Source organism: Eptatretus burgeri, chromosome 9 (assembly GCF_056783735.1).
Source record: "Eptatretus burgeri isolate ZD-2024b chromosome 9, Ebu_testis_v1, whole genome shotgun sequence".
NCBI classification, from domain to species: Eukaryota; Metazoa; Chordata; class Myxini; order Myxiniformes; family Myxinidae; genus Eptatretus; species Eptatretus burgeri.
In genome coordinates, this window is record NC_140969.1 from 82,975,634 (window position 1) to 82,995,132 (window position 19,499).

Here is a 19,499-nt window from a genome sequence, read left to right on the forward strand (position 1 = left end):
GTGCATAAGCTATGTAAAACAAAAACAGTTACCGATGAAAATGGTAGCATCTCTACCTGGATAACAATCGGACCTCTCCAAGTGCTAGCATAGGTGAGTAAGGAAAGGTGGAGGAAATGAACTGCAAATGCCAGAGCAAACCGAGTAATGTGCAGCTCATCATAACTAGGCCTCTGCACCAGGACATGCCGAGTCCTTCAATAACGATGCTCGTTGGACCAAATGACTCACCTTTCATGCACCTTTCCCTTGCTGTCACCGAGGGTGACTGTAACTGTCCGGACTTTCTCCAGGTCCACAGTCTTTCCATACTGATGGAAATCTGGCGTGACCCAGCCAACCCAGACATTGTTTGGGTCTTGTCCTGGGAAGATCCTCATGGAGTAGTAGTACTGAGAAAAAGGAAGCAAAAGCATCGTGTTAGAATGTTGCTGAAATCACATTCAGGAAAAACAAAAAACTCTTATTTTATTACTACAGACGTGAGGAATGCACGCGGATGTATTCTTCAATGCACCGAGGGAACAAGTTGATAAAGTGATGCAACGAGGAGAGCCAAAGGCACACTCACTCAATCAAAAGGTTTGCAGAAACAAATTCCATAAACCAGTCAAGACATATATTTCTATCAAGTTACTGGAATTTAAAGTGTACCCTGTAATAAAAAAATAGGCTTGGTCGGTTGGCCTCGACTAGAGAAATGCACCTACGCCTCTTTTAAGGAAGAGGTGTCAGAAAAGCTACCACAGGGATAACTGGCTTGTGGCGGCCAAGCATCCATGGTGCCAATTGGTACTTGGTCGACCAACAGCGTAGTTGACCGCACTGGCTTGGCAGGCGATTAGTGATCGGTTATAACAAATACCACCCAGAGTCGCCGGAAATGTCAAACAATGTCCGAATTGGACAAATTAACACTCTATTAGCAGTCGTAACTGCTGCTGAGGTCAATTCCGCAGCGTACATTTTGAAATTTGGCTCAGATGAAGAAATTCTAGAGCTTATCGCATGTGCAGAAATGAAATGAAGGCACGAACACTGAGTTCTCCGGGAATTTATAAGCATTGCGATGTATACAGCGATCCGTAGGTATGAAGATCAGGAATTCAATGACGAGGGTGGAAAGTAAAAAAAAAATTTTTGAGCACTTTATCGTTAAGAAACCGTTGCGGCCTGTTCCAAGTCGAGGCAATGTTGAGCATGCCAAAAATAAATGGTGAATGAAGACCCCGGCGAAGAAGAGCGAGTCGACCTCAGAGGTTGGTTGACCATGGATAATTAAATAAGGCCACAAATTGTCTTCAAAGGTGGTGTCTAAATTTACCCAAACACCAAGTTTTCATTCATGCAATCTCTTGGAGTTACCTCCGTACGCAAGAAAAGTTTTGGGCTGCGAGGTTCCATGATTTTGGAGTTATTGAGGAGAGACACACACACACACTCACATTTATTAGTATGGATATACTTGTTTTCAGAAGGAAATGCTACACACTTTAAAGATGATCGAAGGTGGTAAGCCAATGCCAAGTCCCCAGAGGAAATTTAACTCAAAAGCAATTTGTATTTCCTCATACTTCCAGTTGTACACATCAAACAAAATGCTCGTCTGCCCCGATACTGTCAGGGAATCGGGATGAACGTTTCATGTATCAGAGTATCTTATCACCTCGGATAGGGTGCTGTACAGTGTACACTGACCTTAGGTTATTAAGACACGTAACGGAAAAAGGAAAAAATACCAGGGTAGTACGCATCAGCGTGTCCATGTCATCCCGGTCATCTGGTAGGACTTCCTCTACAAGCCGAGTTGGGGCGGGTTGTGGAGTGGGTGGAGCCTGCTGCTGGTTGGAGCCTTTTCCAAGTCGTAGCATGAACCTGTAAGAAAAGGTAAGCCAAGCCCATTGCTGACAGAAGGCTAAACAGTTAATGAGTCCAAAAATGGTTTCCAAGAGATAAGTTATGCATACGAATATGAAATAATGTGGTATTTTTCAAATACTGGCCTTTAGGGTCGAAATAATTCAAGAAGGAAGACGCGATAGCCAACCGTGGTTTGTGGAAATTAATTCAATAATTGATGACTGAAGTTGGTGTGTGATTTGGGACAGGTCACCCTTCCAAACCCAGAGAGATGGGAAGTGTGGGCACCCTGGTTGGGGGGTCCCGCATCTCTGGCGTGAAGCCCAATGGTCGGCCGGTGCGGTGCGCTTACATGCGCTACGTGTGTGCGCTGTGCGCTCCCACTGGCACGCGACTCGGGCGACCCGCTCCGGGGACAGTTCCGGGCGGGAAGTTTGACTGGGGCAGTACGCCTGCCAAACGGTAACACAGGTGTCCTAAAGCAAGTTCAGGGAGGATGGAAACCTTCCGTAGAGCAGAAGGGCGAAAGCTCGCTCGATCTTGATTTTCAGTACGAATACAGACTGTGAAAGCGTGACCTCACAATCCTTTTGGTTTTTGGGTTTTAAGCAAGAGGTGTCAGAAAAGTTACCACAGGGATAACTGGGTTGTAGCGGCCAAGTCTCCATCGTGCCAATTGGTACGAGGTCAAGCGATTGGTACTGTAGAACTGAGGAATTAGATCAGCACTCTTGCACGAGTTTGTATATGTACGAGCTGAGCAATCGGATGAACACTCACGAGTGTGTATGGCAACCAAGGGGGAACTGTTGTTCACTCTGCTGCTCCAACCCTCCTACTCTGGACATACAATACAACTCACACGATGGATTTGAGAAGTGGACAGAGCGCTGATGCGTGCTTATTTTGTAGCCCCAATACTTGTTATTATACAAGGAATTTCGATGCAGGAGGATGCCAGTGGCCAATCATGCCTGCATCATATCAACAGCACATTATAGATCTATTGGATGTGGAAAGTATTTTGATTCAAGTCACCGGTTCCAAATTCCATTGATGACCACTCGTATTGATGTGACAGTGTAAGTGCGGGCAGCATAGAGGCAACTGATGTCCTATCAGACAGGTTGCTTCATCTTGTTGCAATATGGAGGTGGCACAAAATTATGAGTGCTTAGCACACCCATGATGGATACTTTGGCCTCCTTATTGTCTCCGTAATAAACATCACAATAAACAATTTAACAGTGCAGTTGAACACAATGATGCGTGCACCTTACTTTGGCCTGAGTCGAGATGTTTTCTCCTGGACTGCATCTTTTGCATTGTTGACCTCAGGTACTGGCCGCGGAGTCTCCTTCTCGGCAGCAGGGCCCGCAGTAGTGGTAGGTACAGAGGTTACGTGTCCAGCAATATTCTTCAGGACCTCAAACTCTGAGTCAATGTCAATATCTACTTCCTCCTCCTGCATGATGGAGTTGAGCTGGCCAGCAAGTTGAGGCTTATAATCCTCGTGGCACTGCACAGGCATGCTAAGGCGGAAAAAGGCCAGATCTGTATTACTCTTTTGCGTGCCAAAGGTTCGATGAAGAACCTTGAGGCACGGAGGGCTGTCAACCGTCCCATCAATTCTGATGACCTAGTAAAATGAGAGCAAAGAAGATAAAGATGGTTGAAAAATTGGAATAAAACAGTGCAGAAAGACAACATAAAGACAACAACCAAGGGAATGTAAAAAAAAAAGTGAACGAATAAAGGAAACAAAAGACCTCATAATGCTCATGATCGTCTTGCACAGGGATGAATTGTGGAAGACGCTTGGTATACCACATCGGTACGTCCCGGTTCATGTTGACGGCAAAAGGCTCGTAGCCTTCCTGTAGACCGCAGATGGTGAAGAACTTAAACCCTTTGGCATTGCGGCCGAAGTTGAGGCGTCCGACTTGTGACATACCAATACTGCAAATTGGTATAAAACCTGCTTGAAATCCAAAGACAAGAGATCAAACCACATTCGCCTCCCTGAGCACCACCTTAGGGTAACCACACGGAAACTCGTGCGTGGAATCTTTTCTACTTGTTGCAACCATGTTTATATGACTTTTACGAAATCAACAGTAAAAAAATAAATACATTAATAATTTCAAAACTGATTGTTGATATGGAATCACCGGTAAAAACAACACAGGTAGACAACATCACATCACATCAGCAAGGAATTAAACGTTTATTACCTCCACCACTTAAGGTGGACGGGGGTTATGTTTTCACCTCTGTCGTCTGTTTGTCTGTTCGTTTGTGTGCAGGATATGTCAAAAGGTTGTGGCCGAATTGATCAGAATTTGGTGAAGATCCGGATTCAGATCTGACCTATCATTGGGATACAAAATGTGAACTGTTCAACCTGGCGGAGGTATGCCCTCTACCGAGTGCCGTTCTAGTTAGAACAGAGAACTATTTGGAGGTAAAGAAGTAGAAATATCCAAATTGTTGGAAGAATGGCAATTTAGCACTTGTATTTTGTGGAATGTTTGTCTGTTTGTTTGTGTGCAGGACTGTATGAATTCATGAGTTCTCCAGTATTTGAAAACCACAAGGTAAGCAAATAAACAAGCAGGTGTCGGCAACAACTTACCCTCTCCGATCTCGAAATCACGAAAAGTGAATTCTGAACCCAAGTCATTAAGCAGAACCTCTCCGTTGAGCGTGAACATCATACAGCGATCACTGAGGTCCACGAGGCACCCCACGATATCGCCACACTGCCAAGCACGGCCAAAGTGCTCCATTCCCTGGTGCCAGCGCTGGGCCTGATGAGATCACACAGGGCTCAGCTGAATGACTGGGTTTCATCATGGTGGATTGTCTTCATCACTATATCAAACATGGTGCATCCAGTACTGTCCCCATCACGATAATCTATCAAACATGGTGTTTTCAGTGTTGTTTCCATCACTATAATCTATAGGCCTGGTGTCGGCTTAACGGAAAAGGTGGCTTGAGTTCAAGCCCTTGTCGGGCCATTAAATTAACATCAGGTTGGGTTGATCCAGCCTGTCATCCTTCCATCCTTCTGCGGTTGGCAAAATGAGTACCAGCGTGCTGGTAACAGGGGCACTGCATCAGCGGCACAGCTGCACCCTCAGAAAATAATGCAGCCAAACAGCCACAGGCTGCGTAACAATAAATAACTATAATCTACGAGTCACAGTGGATTGTCTCCATCACTGGAGTCCATTAGTCATGGTGGATGGTCTATCACGATAATCCATCAGTCATTATTGATGGTCTCCATTACTGCAATCCATGAGTGATTGTGGATGCTCTCCATTACATTAATCCATCAGTCAAATTTAATTTTAAATGGTGGATCAAAAAAAAACACTTCCAGTTTATTTATTTATTTATTCGTATGTAGTCTGCGGCTGCTTGGCTGCATCATTTTCTGGAGGCTCAGCTATGCCGCTGAAGCAATGCCCCCTGTTACAAGTAAGCGTGTACTCATTTGGCCGATCTCAGAATGATGACAGGCTGAGTCAACCTGCCTGGTGTGAGTTCAATGGGTGCAAAACAGGGGCTTGAAATCAAACCCCAAGATCTTAAACCAGCCACCCTAACCGTTAAGTCAACACCAGGCTTTCAGGTTGATTTTCATGCAGATTGCAAAGAACAATGTGTCTTTTTCATGATTTTTACAACACACTGAAAATAAAGCTCTCTCTCGCTCTCGCTCTCTCTCTCTCTCTCCATCCCTCTCCCTTCCATAATCTCTCTCCTCTTTCCCCTCCTTTTCTCCCCCCCCCCCCACCTCCCCCCTGCTAACGCCAAGGAAAATCTTTCACAACAACCACACACGAATTGGAGTCACCTTGAAACCATCAAAAACAAAAGCTTGATCATCAGAACCGAGATCTCTGTCAGGTAAACAGCCTGGTCTAGCCCATCCAACACGCATGTCTCCCTCCGTCACCGCCTCAAACTCAAAGTACCACTTCCCAGCCATCACCGCATAGGACTTCTCTGCTCGGAAGATGCGACACTCGTGTATCGAGCCACTCGTGTCATTCTGGGAAGCTGGAGAAGAAGATGGTCACCAAGACATACATCGAGTCCATTTTTATCATGCTTTAGCTCAGTCTGTTACGATGTAAACCACAGTGAGGTTAACTGGTTACAAGAGCTATTTGGCAGCACCAAGTTGATGATGATCTGTAACATTTCAATAGTTTCCATTGGTTTGTGTTCAGGTAACATTGGAGAAAGCAGTGAAGAACAACATATGATCATTTTGACATTTCAAGGGAATCGAAACTTAAATGAAATAATTGAGAATCACGAGATCTGAATATTGTTTAATTTCACTTTTTATCTTTCCGTGAAAAGTGTAATTCGAAACATTTAATGCATTTAGTGAATTTCTCATTAATCTATGTGGCGGCAGGAGAATTATAGGAGAATACACCAGACTTGACTTCAGATAAATACAGCTGCGAGCGTGGGGAAGTGATGAATCTTCCTGGGGGGGACTTTGGGTCCCAGCAACGCCATCTTTATAAAATAATTTTTCTCTCCAGACGAAATGGGGGCAATTAGGGAGAAATTTCCTCCTCCTCAGCGATACGAACCGATGAAGTTTGTCCATGCCCTATTGAGGAAGAAGCATGTACCATATTTAAAGTCTTTGCTACGACTCCAGCGTGGTCCAAACCGCTGACCACTCAGATTCAGAGCGGATGCAGTAATCCACTGCTCTTCAGTGCACAGCCCGCGATCCACTGGTGGCCTAAAGTGCAGCCCCTGACGTGTGGCCCCTGACGTGCGGCCAATAATACACAAATATGCAAACACCCCATCATAATCTGCCCTAAATACTATCAAATTGACACAAAGGTTTCAAATGAGTGTTACAACGTGAAGCATAAAAGTAACATTCCTACATCAGGATATGGTTGCAGCATGCAAGCAATGATGCTTGTAGCCCAGTTAACCACAACAAACAAGAGTACATGGGGGTGGGACCTAATAACAGCCAGTACAGAGTCCTGCAGCAGGTGTGATGACCTTCATACTGATGCCTTATCGGCAAAAAAGTGGCCCTGCTCTAAAAAAAAAATAGTGAAGATCACTGCTCGAATCATTACGCCACCGATTCCGAAGTCTTGTAGCGAATCACCGACTCACAACTACAAGACATGGTGGCCTCCATGGAAATGAATGGGAAATTCACGCAAGTTGCACTCACTGCCTATAATCTAAGTGATGCATTTGGTAGTACAAGGTTTGTTTTTTTGGGGATGTAATGTCAAGGCTTGTGGAGGACCTCGAACATAAAATGGATCAGGGCATAACGGAACAAAAGGAACAATGGAGAAAGAGGGGGGAGGGCACCGACATCAGGGATGAGGGAAAAATAGAGGGAGACTTCGACAAATAAGGGTTGTGGGGAAGAATGAGGGGCATGGGAGGACACAGGGGGTGAACAAGATGGAGACAGAAGCAGCTCAGGAATGAAAAACTGAAAACTTGGAAAAAGGAAAAACTGGAAACATTGTGACAAATTGCGGGCTTACCAGGATCTGGGTCAGGAGGTTCGATCACGTAGCCACAGCCCATGAGGGTACGAACTGCCTCACGCAGGCTATCCTTGTTGGATTTCTTTGTACGGTCATCAAGCAGAGCATAAGGGATGAGTCGTGGATTCCGACGGTTCTTCAGGTCCTGGTGGAGATGAGAACACAAATAAAATGAGAGATGTGTTGGATACAAACAGGAAAAAAACTTGACATTACTTTTGAGCAGCGAAGCAAGTCCAAGAAAGCTGATTCTGAGTCCAAACCACAAGGGATAAAGTATAAATGTGAGTTTGAGTCTTTATATCATGAGGACAAGTTTAAAAGTATCAAAAACAGACTCTAATCTGTCTCGGGTACGTGAGGCCTACACCACTGTTTTTTTGTACGCGTGACAACAGCCGAGCTCAATACTATGCCTCAATAACTCTTAATAACCGGAGAGTCCGTAAAACACCTTACCACACGCAGTGTTCGAGGAGGTAATTAATATGAAATAAAATAATGATTTTTAAGGTCATATAAAAAAATTCCGGAAGTTTAGCAACATTTATGCAGTGTCTTAAACAACACCTTATTTAACATGTCCAAGTACTGCTAAATGGAAGCGTTTTGAAAGTGGCTAAGGCAATTTGTGTTACAGTGTTCAAGTATATAATTGAATTGAAATAAAAGATGAGACTTTGAAAGGTTGTAGAAAAATAGGACCACTGGACCTGCAGCTTATTTGAGCCCTATCCAAATGTTGTAACCCAAATTAGGTAGCATTCTGACTGGCGGGTCTGGATTAGGTTTTTGAAGGAATTTATGCGATTTTTCCCAAACATTTATGGAATCTGCCATTTTGACGCACTTCCAGTTACGTAATCAGCATAGCCTCCAGAATTTAACATCAGGATCGTGTCCGAATGTTGTCACCCAAATTTGGTAACATTCTGACTGGTGGGTCTAAAGATGATGATCTTTGAAGGAATTTCCTAAGTTGGCCATTTTGACCTAGTTAAAGTAATTTAAGTTAACCAATTGCTTAACCCCGCTTTTCACTTTGCATGCACGGGGTAATAAAGTGTCAAGAAGGTGAAAGAGGTTATGTTTTCACGCCTCTCTGTCTGTTTGTTTGGTTGTCTATCTGTGTGCAGGATATCTCAAAAAGTTGTGGACGGATCCGTATGAAATTTTGTGGACAGGTTGGGTGTGTGACGAGGACGAATTGATTAGATTTTAGTGAAGAACCGAATCCGGATCCGGCTATTAGAATTTGTAAAGTGATTCTTCACCATTGAGAGATAGAGCAAAACCAATGTATAGCACGAATAAAGGTTCCGGGGGTCAAAGGTCAGCGGAGGTAAAAAAAAAAAAATTCGACTGGATTCGGATTCAGCATGGAAAACGGCCATAGAAAATGCTATGCACAAAATTTCAATCATATTTACCCAACCCTACTTCTAGTCTACAAGTGTATTCTTCTGTCTTTCACAAAATGTTCACTGATATTGAAAATGAGTGAGTATTGTTACAGTTGCGTGAAAATATACTATGCAAGAGACAAATGCATCATTGTGGGACAACCATTCTGAAACTGTAACTGAGTGTACACCTGTACCTGTTGAATTCCGTAAGTCCAGCCCTGGCGAATGCGATCTCTTGCCCAAACATTGTGTGCATTCTCTGCAAGTTTATCCACCAATGCCTCTTGTGTGGCAGTCAGCTTCACATGGTTGAGATCAAAGGGTGCCGGTTTGTAATTGTTTGTCATCAGGTAACTGCCAATGGATACAAATTTAAAAAATGAATCACATGACTCATCAACACAAAGCTTTGGTCGATTATCATCATCAAGGAAGAAGCCCGAGTTGGGCATGATAAGGTTCTGAAATGAGGAAGAAAGTAAATATCCTGAACAGCAAATGTCATGTACCGGAATTATCCATCCCGGTACAAACATAAGGCTCTGAGATTATCCTATTCCCTGATAACACGTTTCCGTGTTTCCTTCTCGCCACACAGAAAATCCACCATTACACCAGATCATGCTCACATCAAACCAGACAATGAAATATTCCAGGCACGTACTTGCGTGGTAGCTTCAGTCTCTTCAGTTTCTCCTCTGCATGGTCATCACCAATTCCAACATGGCAGCCCAGTGCTAATAGAGTTCTGTCATAAAGAGATAAATAAAATGAAAAAAGAGTTAACTTTTGGAGATTTCAAACTAAAATAATTCATATGATGAAACTAGAATAAAAGGGAAAAAGGGGGGGGGGGTGCTTATATAAGAGTTCCCTTACAAAAGATTTCCATGCATGAGGACACCAATTAGGGTGATCATGCCTATGGTTGATCACTATGGTTGCTAGCCTATACTTCTTTGTCTGTATTCTATCCTTTTAAATGCTGAGCAGTGCGTACCATTTTTTAAGTCTTTGGAATGACTCGGCCACGTACCATTTTTAAAGTCTTTGGAATGACTTGGCCACGTACCATTTTTAAGTCTTTGGAATGATTCGGCCAGATACCATTTTTAAAGCTTTGGAATGACTCGACCACGTACCATTTTTAAAGTCTCGGGAATGACTTGGCCATGTACCATTTTTAAAGTCTTTGGAATCATTTTTAAAGTCTTTGGAATCATTTTTAAAGTCTTTGGAATGACTTGGCCACGTACCATTTTTAAAGTCTTTGGAATGATTCGGCCAGATATCATTTTTAAAGTCTTTGGAATGACTCGGCCACGTACCATTTTGAAGTCTTTGGAATGACTTGGCCACGTACCATTTTTAAAGTCTTTGGAATGACTCGTCCACGTACCATTTTTAAGTCTTTGGAATGACTCGGCCAGATACCATTTTTAAAGTCTTTGGAATGACTTGGCCAGATACCATTTTTAAAGTCTTTGGAATGACTCATCCATGTATCATTTTTAAGTCTTTGGAATGACTCGGCCAGATACCGTTTTTAAAGTCTTTGGAATGACTTGGCCACGTACCATTTTTGTCTTTGGAATGACTCGGCCAGATACCATTTTTAAAGTCTTTGGAATGACTTGGCCACGTACCATTTTTAAGTCTTTGGAATGCCATGGCCACGGACCATTTTTAAAGTGTTTGGAATGACTCGTCCACGTACCATTTTTAAAGTCTTTGGAATGACTTGGCCACGTACCATTTTTAAGTCTTTGGAATGACTTGGCCACGTACCATTTTTAAAGTCTTTGGAATGACTTGGCCACGGACCATTTTTAAAGTCTTTGGAATGACTCGTCCACGTACCATTTTTAAAGCTTTGGAATGACTCGACCACGTACCAGTTTTAAAGTCTTTGGAATGACTTGGCCACGTACCATTTTTAAAGTCTTTGGGATCATTTTTAAAGTCTTTGGAATGACTTGGCCACATATCATTTTTAAAGTCTTTGGAATGACTCGGCCAGATACCATTTTTAAAGTCTTTGGAATGACTCGACCACGTACCATTTTAAAAATCTTTAGAATGACTCGACCACGTACCATTCTTAAAGTCTTTGGAATGACTTGGCCACGTACCATTTTTAAAGTCTTTGGAATGACGGCCACATACCATTTTTAAAGTCTTTGGAATGACTTGGCCACAGACCATTTTTAAAGTCTTTGGAATGACTCGTCCACGTACCATTTTTAAGTCTTTGGAATGACTTGGCCACGTACCATTTTTAAAGTCCTTGGAATCATTTTTAAAGTCTTTGGAATGACTTGGCCACATAGAATTTTTAAACTCTTTGGAATGACTCGGCCAGATACCATTTTTAAAGTCTTTGGAATGACTCGACCACGTACCATTTTTAAAATCTTTAGAATGACTCGACCACGTACCATTCTTAAAGTCTTTGGAATGACTCGGCCAGATACCATTTTTAAAGTCTTTGGAATGACTCGACCACGTACCATTTTTTAAATCTTTAGAATGACTCGACCACGTACCATTCTTAAAGTCTTTGGAATGACTTGGCCACGTACCATTATTAAAGTCTTTGGAATGACTTGGCCACGTACCATTTTTAAAGTCTTTGGAATGACTTGGCCACGTACCATTTTTAAAGTCTTTGGAATGACGGCCATGTACCATTTTTAAAGTCTTTGGAATGACTTGGCCATGTACCATTTTTAAAGTCTTTGGAATGACTTGGCCACGTACCATTTTTGAAGTCTTTGGAATGACAGCCACGTACCATTTTAAAGTCTTTGGAATGACTTGGCCACGTACTATTTTTAAAGTCTTTGGAATGACTCGACCACGTACCATTTTTAAAGTCTTTAGAATGACTTGGCCACGTACCATTTTTAAAGTCTTTGGAATCATTTTTAAAGTCTTTGGAATGACTTGGCCATGTACCATTATTAAAGTCTTTGGAATGACTTGGCCACGCACCATTTTTAAAGTCTTTGGAATCATTTTTAAAGTCTTTGGAATGACTTGGCCATGTACCATTTTTAAAGTTTTTGGAATCACTTTTAAAGTCTTTGGAATGACTTGGCCACGGACCATTTTTAAAGTCTTTGGAATGACTCGTCCACGTACCATTTTTAAAGCTTTGGAATGACTCGACCACGTACCAGTTTTAAAGTCTTTGGAATGACTTGGCCACGTACCATTTTTAAAGTCTTTGGGATCATTTTTAAAGTCTTTGGAATGACTTGGCCACATATCATTTTTAAAGTCTTTGGAATGACTCGGCCAGATACCATTTTTAAAGTCTTTGGAATGACTCGACCATGTACCATTTTTTAAATCTTTAGAATGACTCGACCACGTACCATTCTTAAAGTCTTTGGAATGACTTGGCCACATACCATTATTAAAGTCTTTGGAATGACTTGGCCACGTACCATTTTTAAAGTCTTTGGAATGACGGCCACATACCATTTTTAAAGTCTTTGGAATGACTCGTCCACGTACCATTTTTAAGTCTTTGGAATGACTTGGCCACGTACCATTTTTAAAGTCCTTGGAATCATTTTTAAAGTCTTTGGAATGACTCGGCCAGATACCATTTTTAAAGTCTTTGGAATGACTCGACCACGTACCATTTTTAAAATCTTTAGAATGACTCGACCACGTACCATTCTTAAAGTCTTTGGAATGACTCGGCCAGATACCATTTTTAAAGTCTTTGGAATGACTCGACCACGTACCATTTTTTAAATCTTTAGAATGACTCGACCACGTACCATTCTTAAAGTCTTTGGAATGACTTGGCCACGTACCATTATTAAAGTCTTTGGAATGACTTGGCCACGTACCATTTTTAAAGTCTTTGGAATGACTTGGCCACGTACCATTTTTAAAGTCTTTGGAATGACGGCCATGTACCATTTTTAAAGTCTTTGGAATGACTTGGCCATGTACCATTTTTAAAGTCTTTGGAATGACTTGGCCACGTACCATTTTTAAAGTCTTTGGAATGACAGCCACGTACCATTTTAAAGTCTTTGGAATGACTTGGCCACGTATTATTTTTAAAGTCTTTGGAATGACTCGACCACGTACCATTTTTAAAGTCTTTAGAATGACTTGGCCACGTACCATTTTTAAAGTCTTTGGAATCATTTTTAAAGTCTTTGGAATGACTTGGCCATGTACCATTATTAAAGTCTTTGGAATGACTTGGCCACGCACCATTTTTAAAGTCTTTGGAATCATTTTTAAAGTCTTTGGAATGACTTGGCCATGTACCATTTTTAAAGTTTTTGGAATCACTTTTAAAGTCTTTGGAATGACTTGGCCACGTACCATTTTTAAAGTCTTTGGAATGACTTGGCCACGTACCATTTTTAAAGTTTTTGGAATCACTTTTAAAATCTTTGGAATGACTTGGCCACGTACCATTTTTAAAGTCTTTGGAATGACTTGGCCACGTACCATTATTAAAGTCTTTGGAATGACTTGGCCACGTACCATTAATAAAGTCTTTGGAATGACTTGGCCACGTTCCATTTTTGAAGTCTTTGGAATCATTTTTAAAGTCTTTGGAATGACTTGGCCACGTACCATTTTTAAAGTTTTTGGAATCATTTTTAAAGTCTTTGGAATGACTTGGCCACGTACCATTTTTAAAGTCTTTGGAATGACTTGGCCACGTACCATTTTTAAAGTCTTTGGAATGACTCGGCCACCTAACATTTTAAAAGTCTTTAGAATGACTTGGCCACATACCATTTTTAAAGTTTTTGGAATCATTTTTAAAGTCTTTGGAATGACTTGGCCACGTACCATTTTTAAAGTCTTTGGTATGACTTGGCCACATACCATTTTTAAAGTCTTTGGAATGACTCGGCCACCTAACATTTTAAAAGTCTTTGGAATGACTCGGCCACCTAACATTTTAAAAGTCTTTGGAATGACTCGGCCACCTAACATTTTTAAAGTCTTTGGAATGATTTGGCCACGTACCATTTTTAAAGTCTTTGGAATGACTTGGCCACGTACCATTTTTAAAGTGCATTGAGCAGCACGTACCATTTTTAGTCTTTGGAATAACTCACAGAGGATGCACGACCCGTTACACGACCGAGACTGGATCAACTTAGTGCGTATTTCAAAATTCAAAACCATCTTCATGTTTACTCAAGGCACAGGAGACCTTGACTGAGAGTGCGGACTTAACACACAACGTTATCAAACAGCAGTTTCGTGATGTGTTCATGACATTTAGAAGTTTACAAACGATTAAAACATTGAGCTTTTTGGCAATCCCATCTCAGTACTTACTGTCGCTCATGATGCTGGAATGTAAGATCAAAAATCCTAAATATGAACTCCACAGTATCAATTTGTCCACTGTTTCCTATAATGTTCTTGTAATGCGTGTAAAATTACCCAAAATCTACAATATCCTTGTCGTACATTATTAAAGCTCCTCCACGCACCTGAAAACCCATTAAAGGTAATTAATTTTTAAAACCCAATAAAATGTAAGGAACACTCACTTGAGAGTCTCTGTGGACATCTGCAGGTTGTAGTTTCGTTCCTGCTCTGGAAGTTTATGGAAATCCAACAAGCAGGGATGTATTAAATTATGGTCATCTCGAGCCTGAAAAGATTTAAATGAATTAAAAACAGTTTCTGGGAAGATTCTGGCAAACCTTGACTTTCTGCCTAAACTAATACCACTCTGCTGAAAAGGTAATTATATGGAATTGAATTTTACTCCACTCACCAATCCATAAGTCCAACCCATTTCAACCTTGGTTGTGGCCCATAGTTCATGGATATTCTCAGCCAGCTTGTCCCGAATTCGTTCCATTTGTGGAGGAAGAACAACCTGTAAATGAATAAAAAGGCAATATTAGCTCTCATCACCAAATAAGTTGTGCAAAACACACACACACACACACACACACACACACACACACACACACCTCAAACGTAAATTAAATAAAATGAACTCAGCAGTTGAAACTAGTAAAACTATACTTCCAAGTCATTGAAATGGAACTTGAACTAGACGAATGTGCCAAATGCATGTCCAAAGCAGGCAAACAACAACAAAGAAGCAACACCAAAATCTGACGAAGAACAATACAACAGTAGAAAATGAAGTATCGTACAAACACCAAGAAGAAGAAGACCACCAAATCACACAAGGTAATTGCTAAGAAATACCTGTGCAGAACAAGGCTAATCATGAAAACATATCCCTCATCAATAAACAAGATTAATGGTATAAACCTTGAAACAGAAAGGACCATCACCTTGTCACAAGATGTAGAACTCAGACCAGGTCACTCTGTCTTGGACATGCTGCTCCTACTCTCCCAACAATGGATAGAGGAACCTCAATATCAGACATGAGATCAAGGCCATCTCTCTGGGCATATCTCATGTTTTTGATCCAGTCTGGCATCCGACCTTACTCTCCAAACTCTCGACCTATGGCATTCGAGGCCAACTCCACTGTTGACTTCCTGACTTCCTCTACTCTCGAAGCCAATGTGTGGCTCTCAATGGAATCCTTTCATTTTTCTCTCCCTGTTAAGGCTGGAATGCCCCCGAGGTATCGTTCTGGGTCCCATTTTATTGCTATCCTTCATCAACAATCTCTCTGACTCTTTGGAAAATCCTCTTTATCTCTTCGATGATGACTCTACCATCTGCCATGACATCCCTCATCATTCAGATAGATAGGCAGCAGCTTGTTCCCTGTCCAGACCTTGAAAAAAATCACAAACTGGTCAAACACTTGGAATATGTCTTTCACTCAAGACTAATATACAGTGGGGAGAACAAGTATTTGGTACACTGCCGATTTTGCAGGTTTTCCCAATTACAAAGCACGTAGAGGTCTGTAATTTTTATCATAGGTACACTTCCACTGTGAAAGATGGAATTTAAAACAAAAATACTGAAAATCACATTGTATGATTTTTAAAAAATTCATTTGCATTTTATTGCATGAAATAAGTATTTGATCACCAACCAACCAGTAAGAATTCCAGCTCTCACAGACCTGTTAATTTTGGCTTTAAGAAGCCCTCCCATTCTCCACTCATTACCTGTATTAACTGCACCTGTTTGAACTCGTTATCTGCATAAAAGACAGCTGTCCACACTCAATCAATCAGACTCCAACCTCTCCACAATGGGCAAGACCAGAGAGCTGTCTAAGGACATCAGGGACAAAATTGTGTACTTGCACAAGGCTGGGGTGGGCAACAGGACAAAAGGCAAGCAGCTTGGTGAGAAGGCAACAACTGTTGGCGCAATTATTAGAAAATGGAAGTAGTTCAAGATAACAGTCAATCTCCCTCAGTCTGGGGCTCCATGCAAGATCTCACCTCGTGGAGCCTCAATCAGAATGAGAAAGGTGAGGGATCAGCCCAGAACTACACGGCAGGACCTGGTCAATGACCTGAAGAGAGCTGGGACCACAGTATCAAAGAAAACCATAAGTAACACACTACGCCGTCATGGATTAAAATCCTGCAGCGCACGCAAGGTCCCTCTGCTCAAGCCAGCGCATGTCCAGGCCTGTCTGAAGTTTGCCAATGACCATTTGGATGATCCAGAGGAGGAATGGGAGAAGGTCATGTGGTCTGATGAGACCAAAATAGAGCTTTTTGGTTTAAACTCCACTCGCCGTGTTTGGAGGAAGAAGAAGGATGAGTACAACCCCAAGAACACCATCCCAACCGTGAAGCATGGAGGTGGAAACATCATTATTTGGGGATGCTTTTCTGCAAAGGGGACAAGACGACTGCACCGTATTGAGGGGAGGATGGATGGGGCCATGTATCGCGAGATCATAGCCAACAACCTCCTTCCCCCAACAAGAGCATTGAAGATGGGGCATGGCTGGGTCTTCCAGCATGACAACGACCCAAAACACACAGCCAGGGCAACTAAGGAGTGGCTCCGTAAGAAGCATCTCAAGGTCCTGGAGTGGCCTAGCCAGTCTCCAGACCTGAACCCAATTGAAAATCTTTGGAGGGAGCTGAAAGTCTGTGTTGCCCAGCAACAGCCCCGAAACCTGAAGGATCTGGAGAAGATCTGTATGGAGGAGTGGGCCAAAATCCCTGCTGCAGTCTGTGCAAACCTGGTTAAGAACTATAGGAAATGTCTGATCTCTGTAATTGCAAACAAAGGTTTCTGTACCAAATATTAAGTTCTGTTTTTCTGATGTATCAAATACTTATTTCATGCAATAAAATGCAAATTAATTATTTAAAAATCATACAATGTCATTTTCAGGATTTTGTTTTATATTCCGTCTTTCACAGTTGAAGTATACCTATGATAAAATTACAGACCTTTACGTGGTTTGTAAGTGGGAAAACCTGCAAAATCGGCAGTTTATCAAATACTTGGTCTCCCCAATATATATATATATATATATATATATATATATATATATATATATATATATATATACATATATATATATATATATATATATATATATATATATATATATCTCTGAAAGGACTGTCTGGCAAACCATCCCACATATGGTCTTAACAATCTTTTTGAGGAAGATCAGTCACTCAAATTCTTGGGTCTCACTAACAGCTATGATTTTCTTGGGAAAACCACATTTCAACGATGGCCTCCAAAGCCAGTTTGGGCATCCTCTGTCACACAAAGTCCTTCCTTGGCAGACCTGAACTCCTGTCCACCTACAAGGTCTTCATCCACAGCATGAAGGACTGCTTTCCCCTCTGGGCTGTTGCCCCTGCCTGACACCTTGCTCAGTTTGGCACCATGGAAACCAATCCCTTCAAGATTATTGGAACCTGAAGCTGAGTCGATGGACTTATCACTTCGCCATCACAGACAGGTCGGTGGTCTCCCTGTCTTCTGCTGCCTCCTTTCTGATCTTGCACCTTCTGCTCTTCCCGTGCTTTGTCCACCACCCCCCAGGTTTCTGAAGGGTTCACACGATCCACCATCAACCACCTTCTGGTGAAACTACCTAAACTCAGGATCACTGCTCTGCTCCACTCATTTGTTCCTCCTTTTTCCCTGGCCGTGGAACCAATTTCCACATCTTCTTCAATCTCATTCTTCCCTCCAGGTCTTCAAGACAGCTGTTCACCACCATCTCAGATCATCCTGCATGCAAAACTATGAAGTTTTTCTACCCTCGTTAACCCTACCCAAATCCCTCCAAATTTTCTAGTTTTTCCTCCTTGGAATTTCCTTCTCCATGCATGTGTGTTTTTCATCCCATTTTTGTCTTATATGTCCTGATCCGTTCAGTGTGCTAGCTCTTCGACAAGCCTTGACTGTGTAAATAAATTTTAAAAATTGCAAATGTGATCAGGATAAAAAAAAAATTTTGCCTATACAGGTAACCAACCACAAATCCTGGAACCTTGGGACTGAATGGTTGCTGGATTTCAGGATATCACAGCTTTCAGGGTAAAAGACCAAGACTCGAAGGATTTTGGACTGTTTTTGACAATGAAACAAATACGTACAGTTATGTATACACTGTTAAAAAAAAAAATTAATGAAGGTGAAATTAGGAGTAATCGAGCGATCGGAGTAGTGAACATTTGCCGTCGAAGCGCTTCGACTTCCTGTATCCCCACGTTCCGAACGATTCGTTTTTACCCCAAAATTATAGTTTCAGCTTGAAAAATTGGTGGTTTTCAGGTAAAACTGGATTTTAGGATTCCGGATTTGTAGTTGGTTTACCTGTATTACACAATGTGGTCCTCATATTAAAATATTTTTGATTACCTCCAATTTGTATGCTTCATCGCTTATTTGTGCTCTCAGTTGGCATTAACTCCCATATCTGGCAGCCCCAAAAATCCAAACTCACCAACCCATATGCTTTTTGGACCAGCCCAAATGGACCAAAAAGATCGTACGACCAAATCCCGCTAATACGTCACGTCCCAAATTTATCGCACGACAAATTTCAAAATTTTCTTCCATGAGTCGAGATTAACCCTGTTCAATAATTCAACATTTTATCAGCTTATCTGGAATTCTAATTCCTGATAAGGTATTGTCATTGTGTGCTGTCCATCCGTCGTCCATCTGTCTGTCTGTCCATCCGTCCATCTCCTATTTTGACTTCTCCGGTCAAACCGCTGGACTGATCCTGCTGAAATTTCAAAGCAAGGTTCCGCTCCTGACTGGTAATGAGGATTGCAAAGCTCATTCTGGTCATGTGACTTAAAGTTGGTCAAAATGGCAGACTCATAAATTCCTACAAAAATCGTCATCTCCAGACCCACCAGTCAGAACGCTACTAGATTTTGGTTACAACATTAGGACAGGGTGGGGGTGTTAAATTGTGGAGGTCATGGCGATCACGTGACTGGAAGTGTGTCAAAATGGCCGACTTCATCAATGTTTGGGAAAAATCGTATGAATTCTTTCAAAAATCTTCTTGTCCAGACCCATCAGTCAGAATGCTACCAAATTTGGGTTACAACATGAGGTCAAGGCTCAGACAACCTACAGGTCCAGTGGTCCTATTTTTTTGGTATAGCGTTGCGTACAACTAATGATACTAAGAATAAAATTTATTTTGGCAGAGACATGAACATTGAATTAGCCTTGAAAAAAAGTTTTGGAAAAA

The 19,499-nt window shown here is 41.7% G+C and overlaps 1 protein-coding gene across 13 annotated transcripts in view; it reads right to left on the bottom strand.

Moving 5' to 3' along the window:
- The window catches only part of LOC147020464 (ryanodine receptor 2-like), a 372,265-nt gene that overhangs the window by 283,285 nt on the left and 69,481 nt on the right, over window positions 1-19,499 (bottom strand). For 7 of the 13 annotated variants that reach the window (XM_085895791.1, XM_085895795.1, XM_085895789.1 and 4 more), the window contains 11 exons: window positions 14,622-14,726; window positions 14,392-14,495; window positions 9,504-9,587; window positions 9,034-9,193; window positions 7,431-7,578; window positions 5,729-5,934; window positions 4,496-4,670; window positions 3,630-3,841; window positions 3,141-3,499; window positions 1,740-1,875; window positions 232-392 (listed from right to left, as the gene is read on the bottom strand). In XM_085895791.1, coding sequence (XP_085751917.1) covers window positions 232-392; window positions 1,740-1,875; window positions 3,141-3,499; window positions 3,630-3,841; window positions 4,496-4,670; window positions 5,729-5,934; window positions 7,431-7,578; window positions 9,034-9,193; window positions 9,504-9,587; window positions 14,392-14,495; window positions 14,622-14,726 — 1,850 coding nt within the window. The remainder of the gene's footprint in view (window positions 1-231; window positions 393-1,739; window positions 1,876-3,140; window positions 3,500-3,629; window positions 3,842-4,495; window positions 4,671-5,728; window positions 5,935-7,430; window positions 7,579-9,033; window positions 9,194-9,503; window positions 9,588-14,391; window positions 14,496-14,621; window positions 14,727-19,499) is intronic. The other 6 variants (XM_085895797.1, XM_085895798.1, XM_085895792.1 and 3 more) reach the window with 1 other exon arrangement.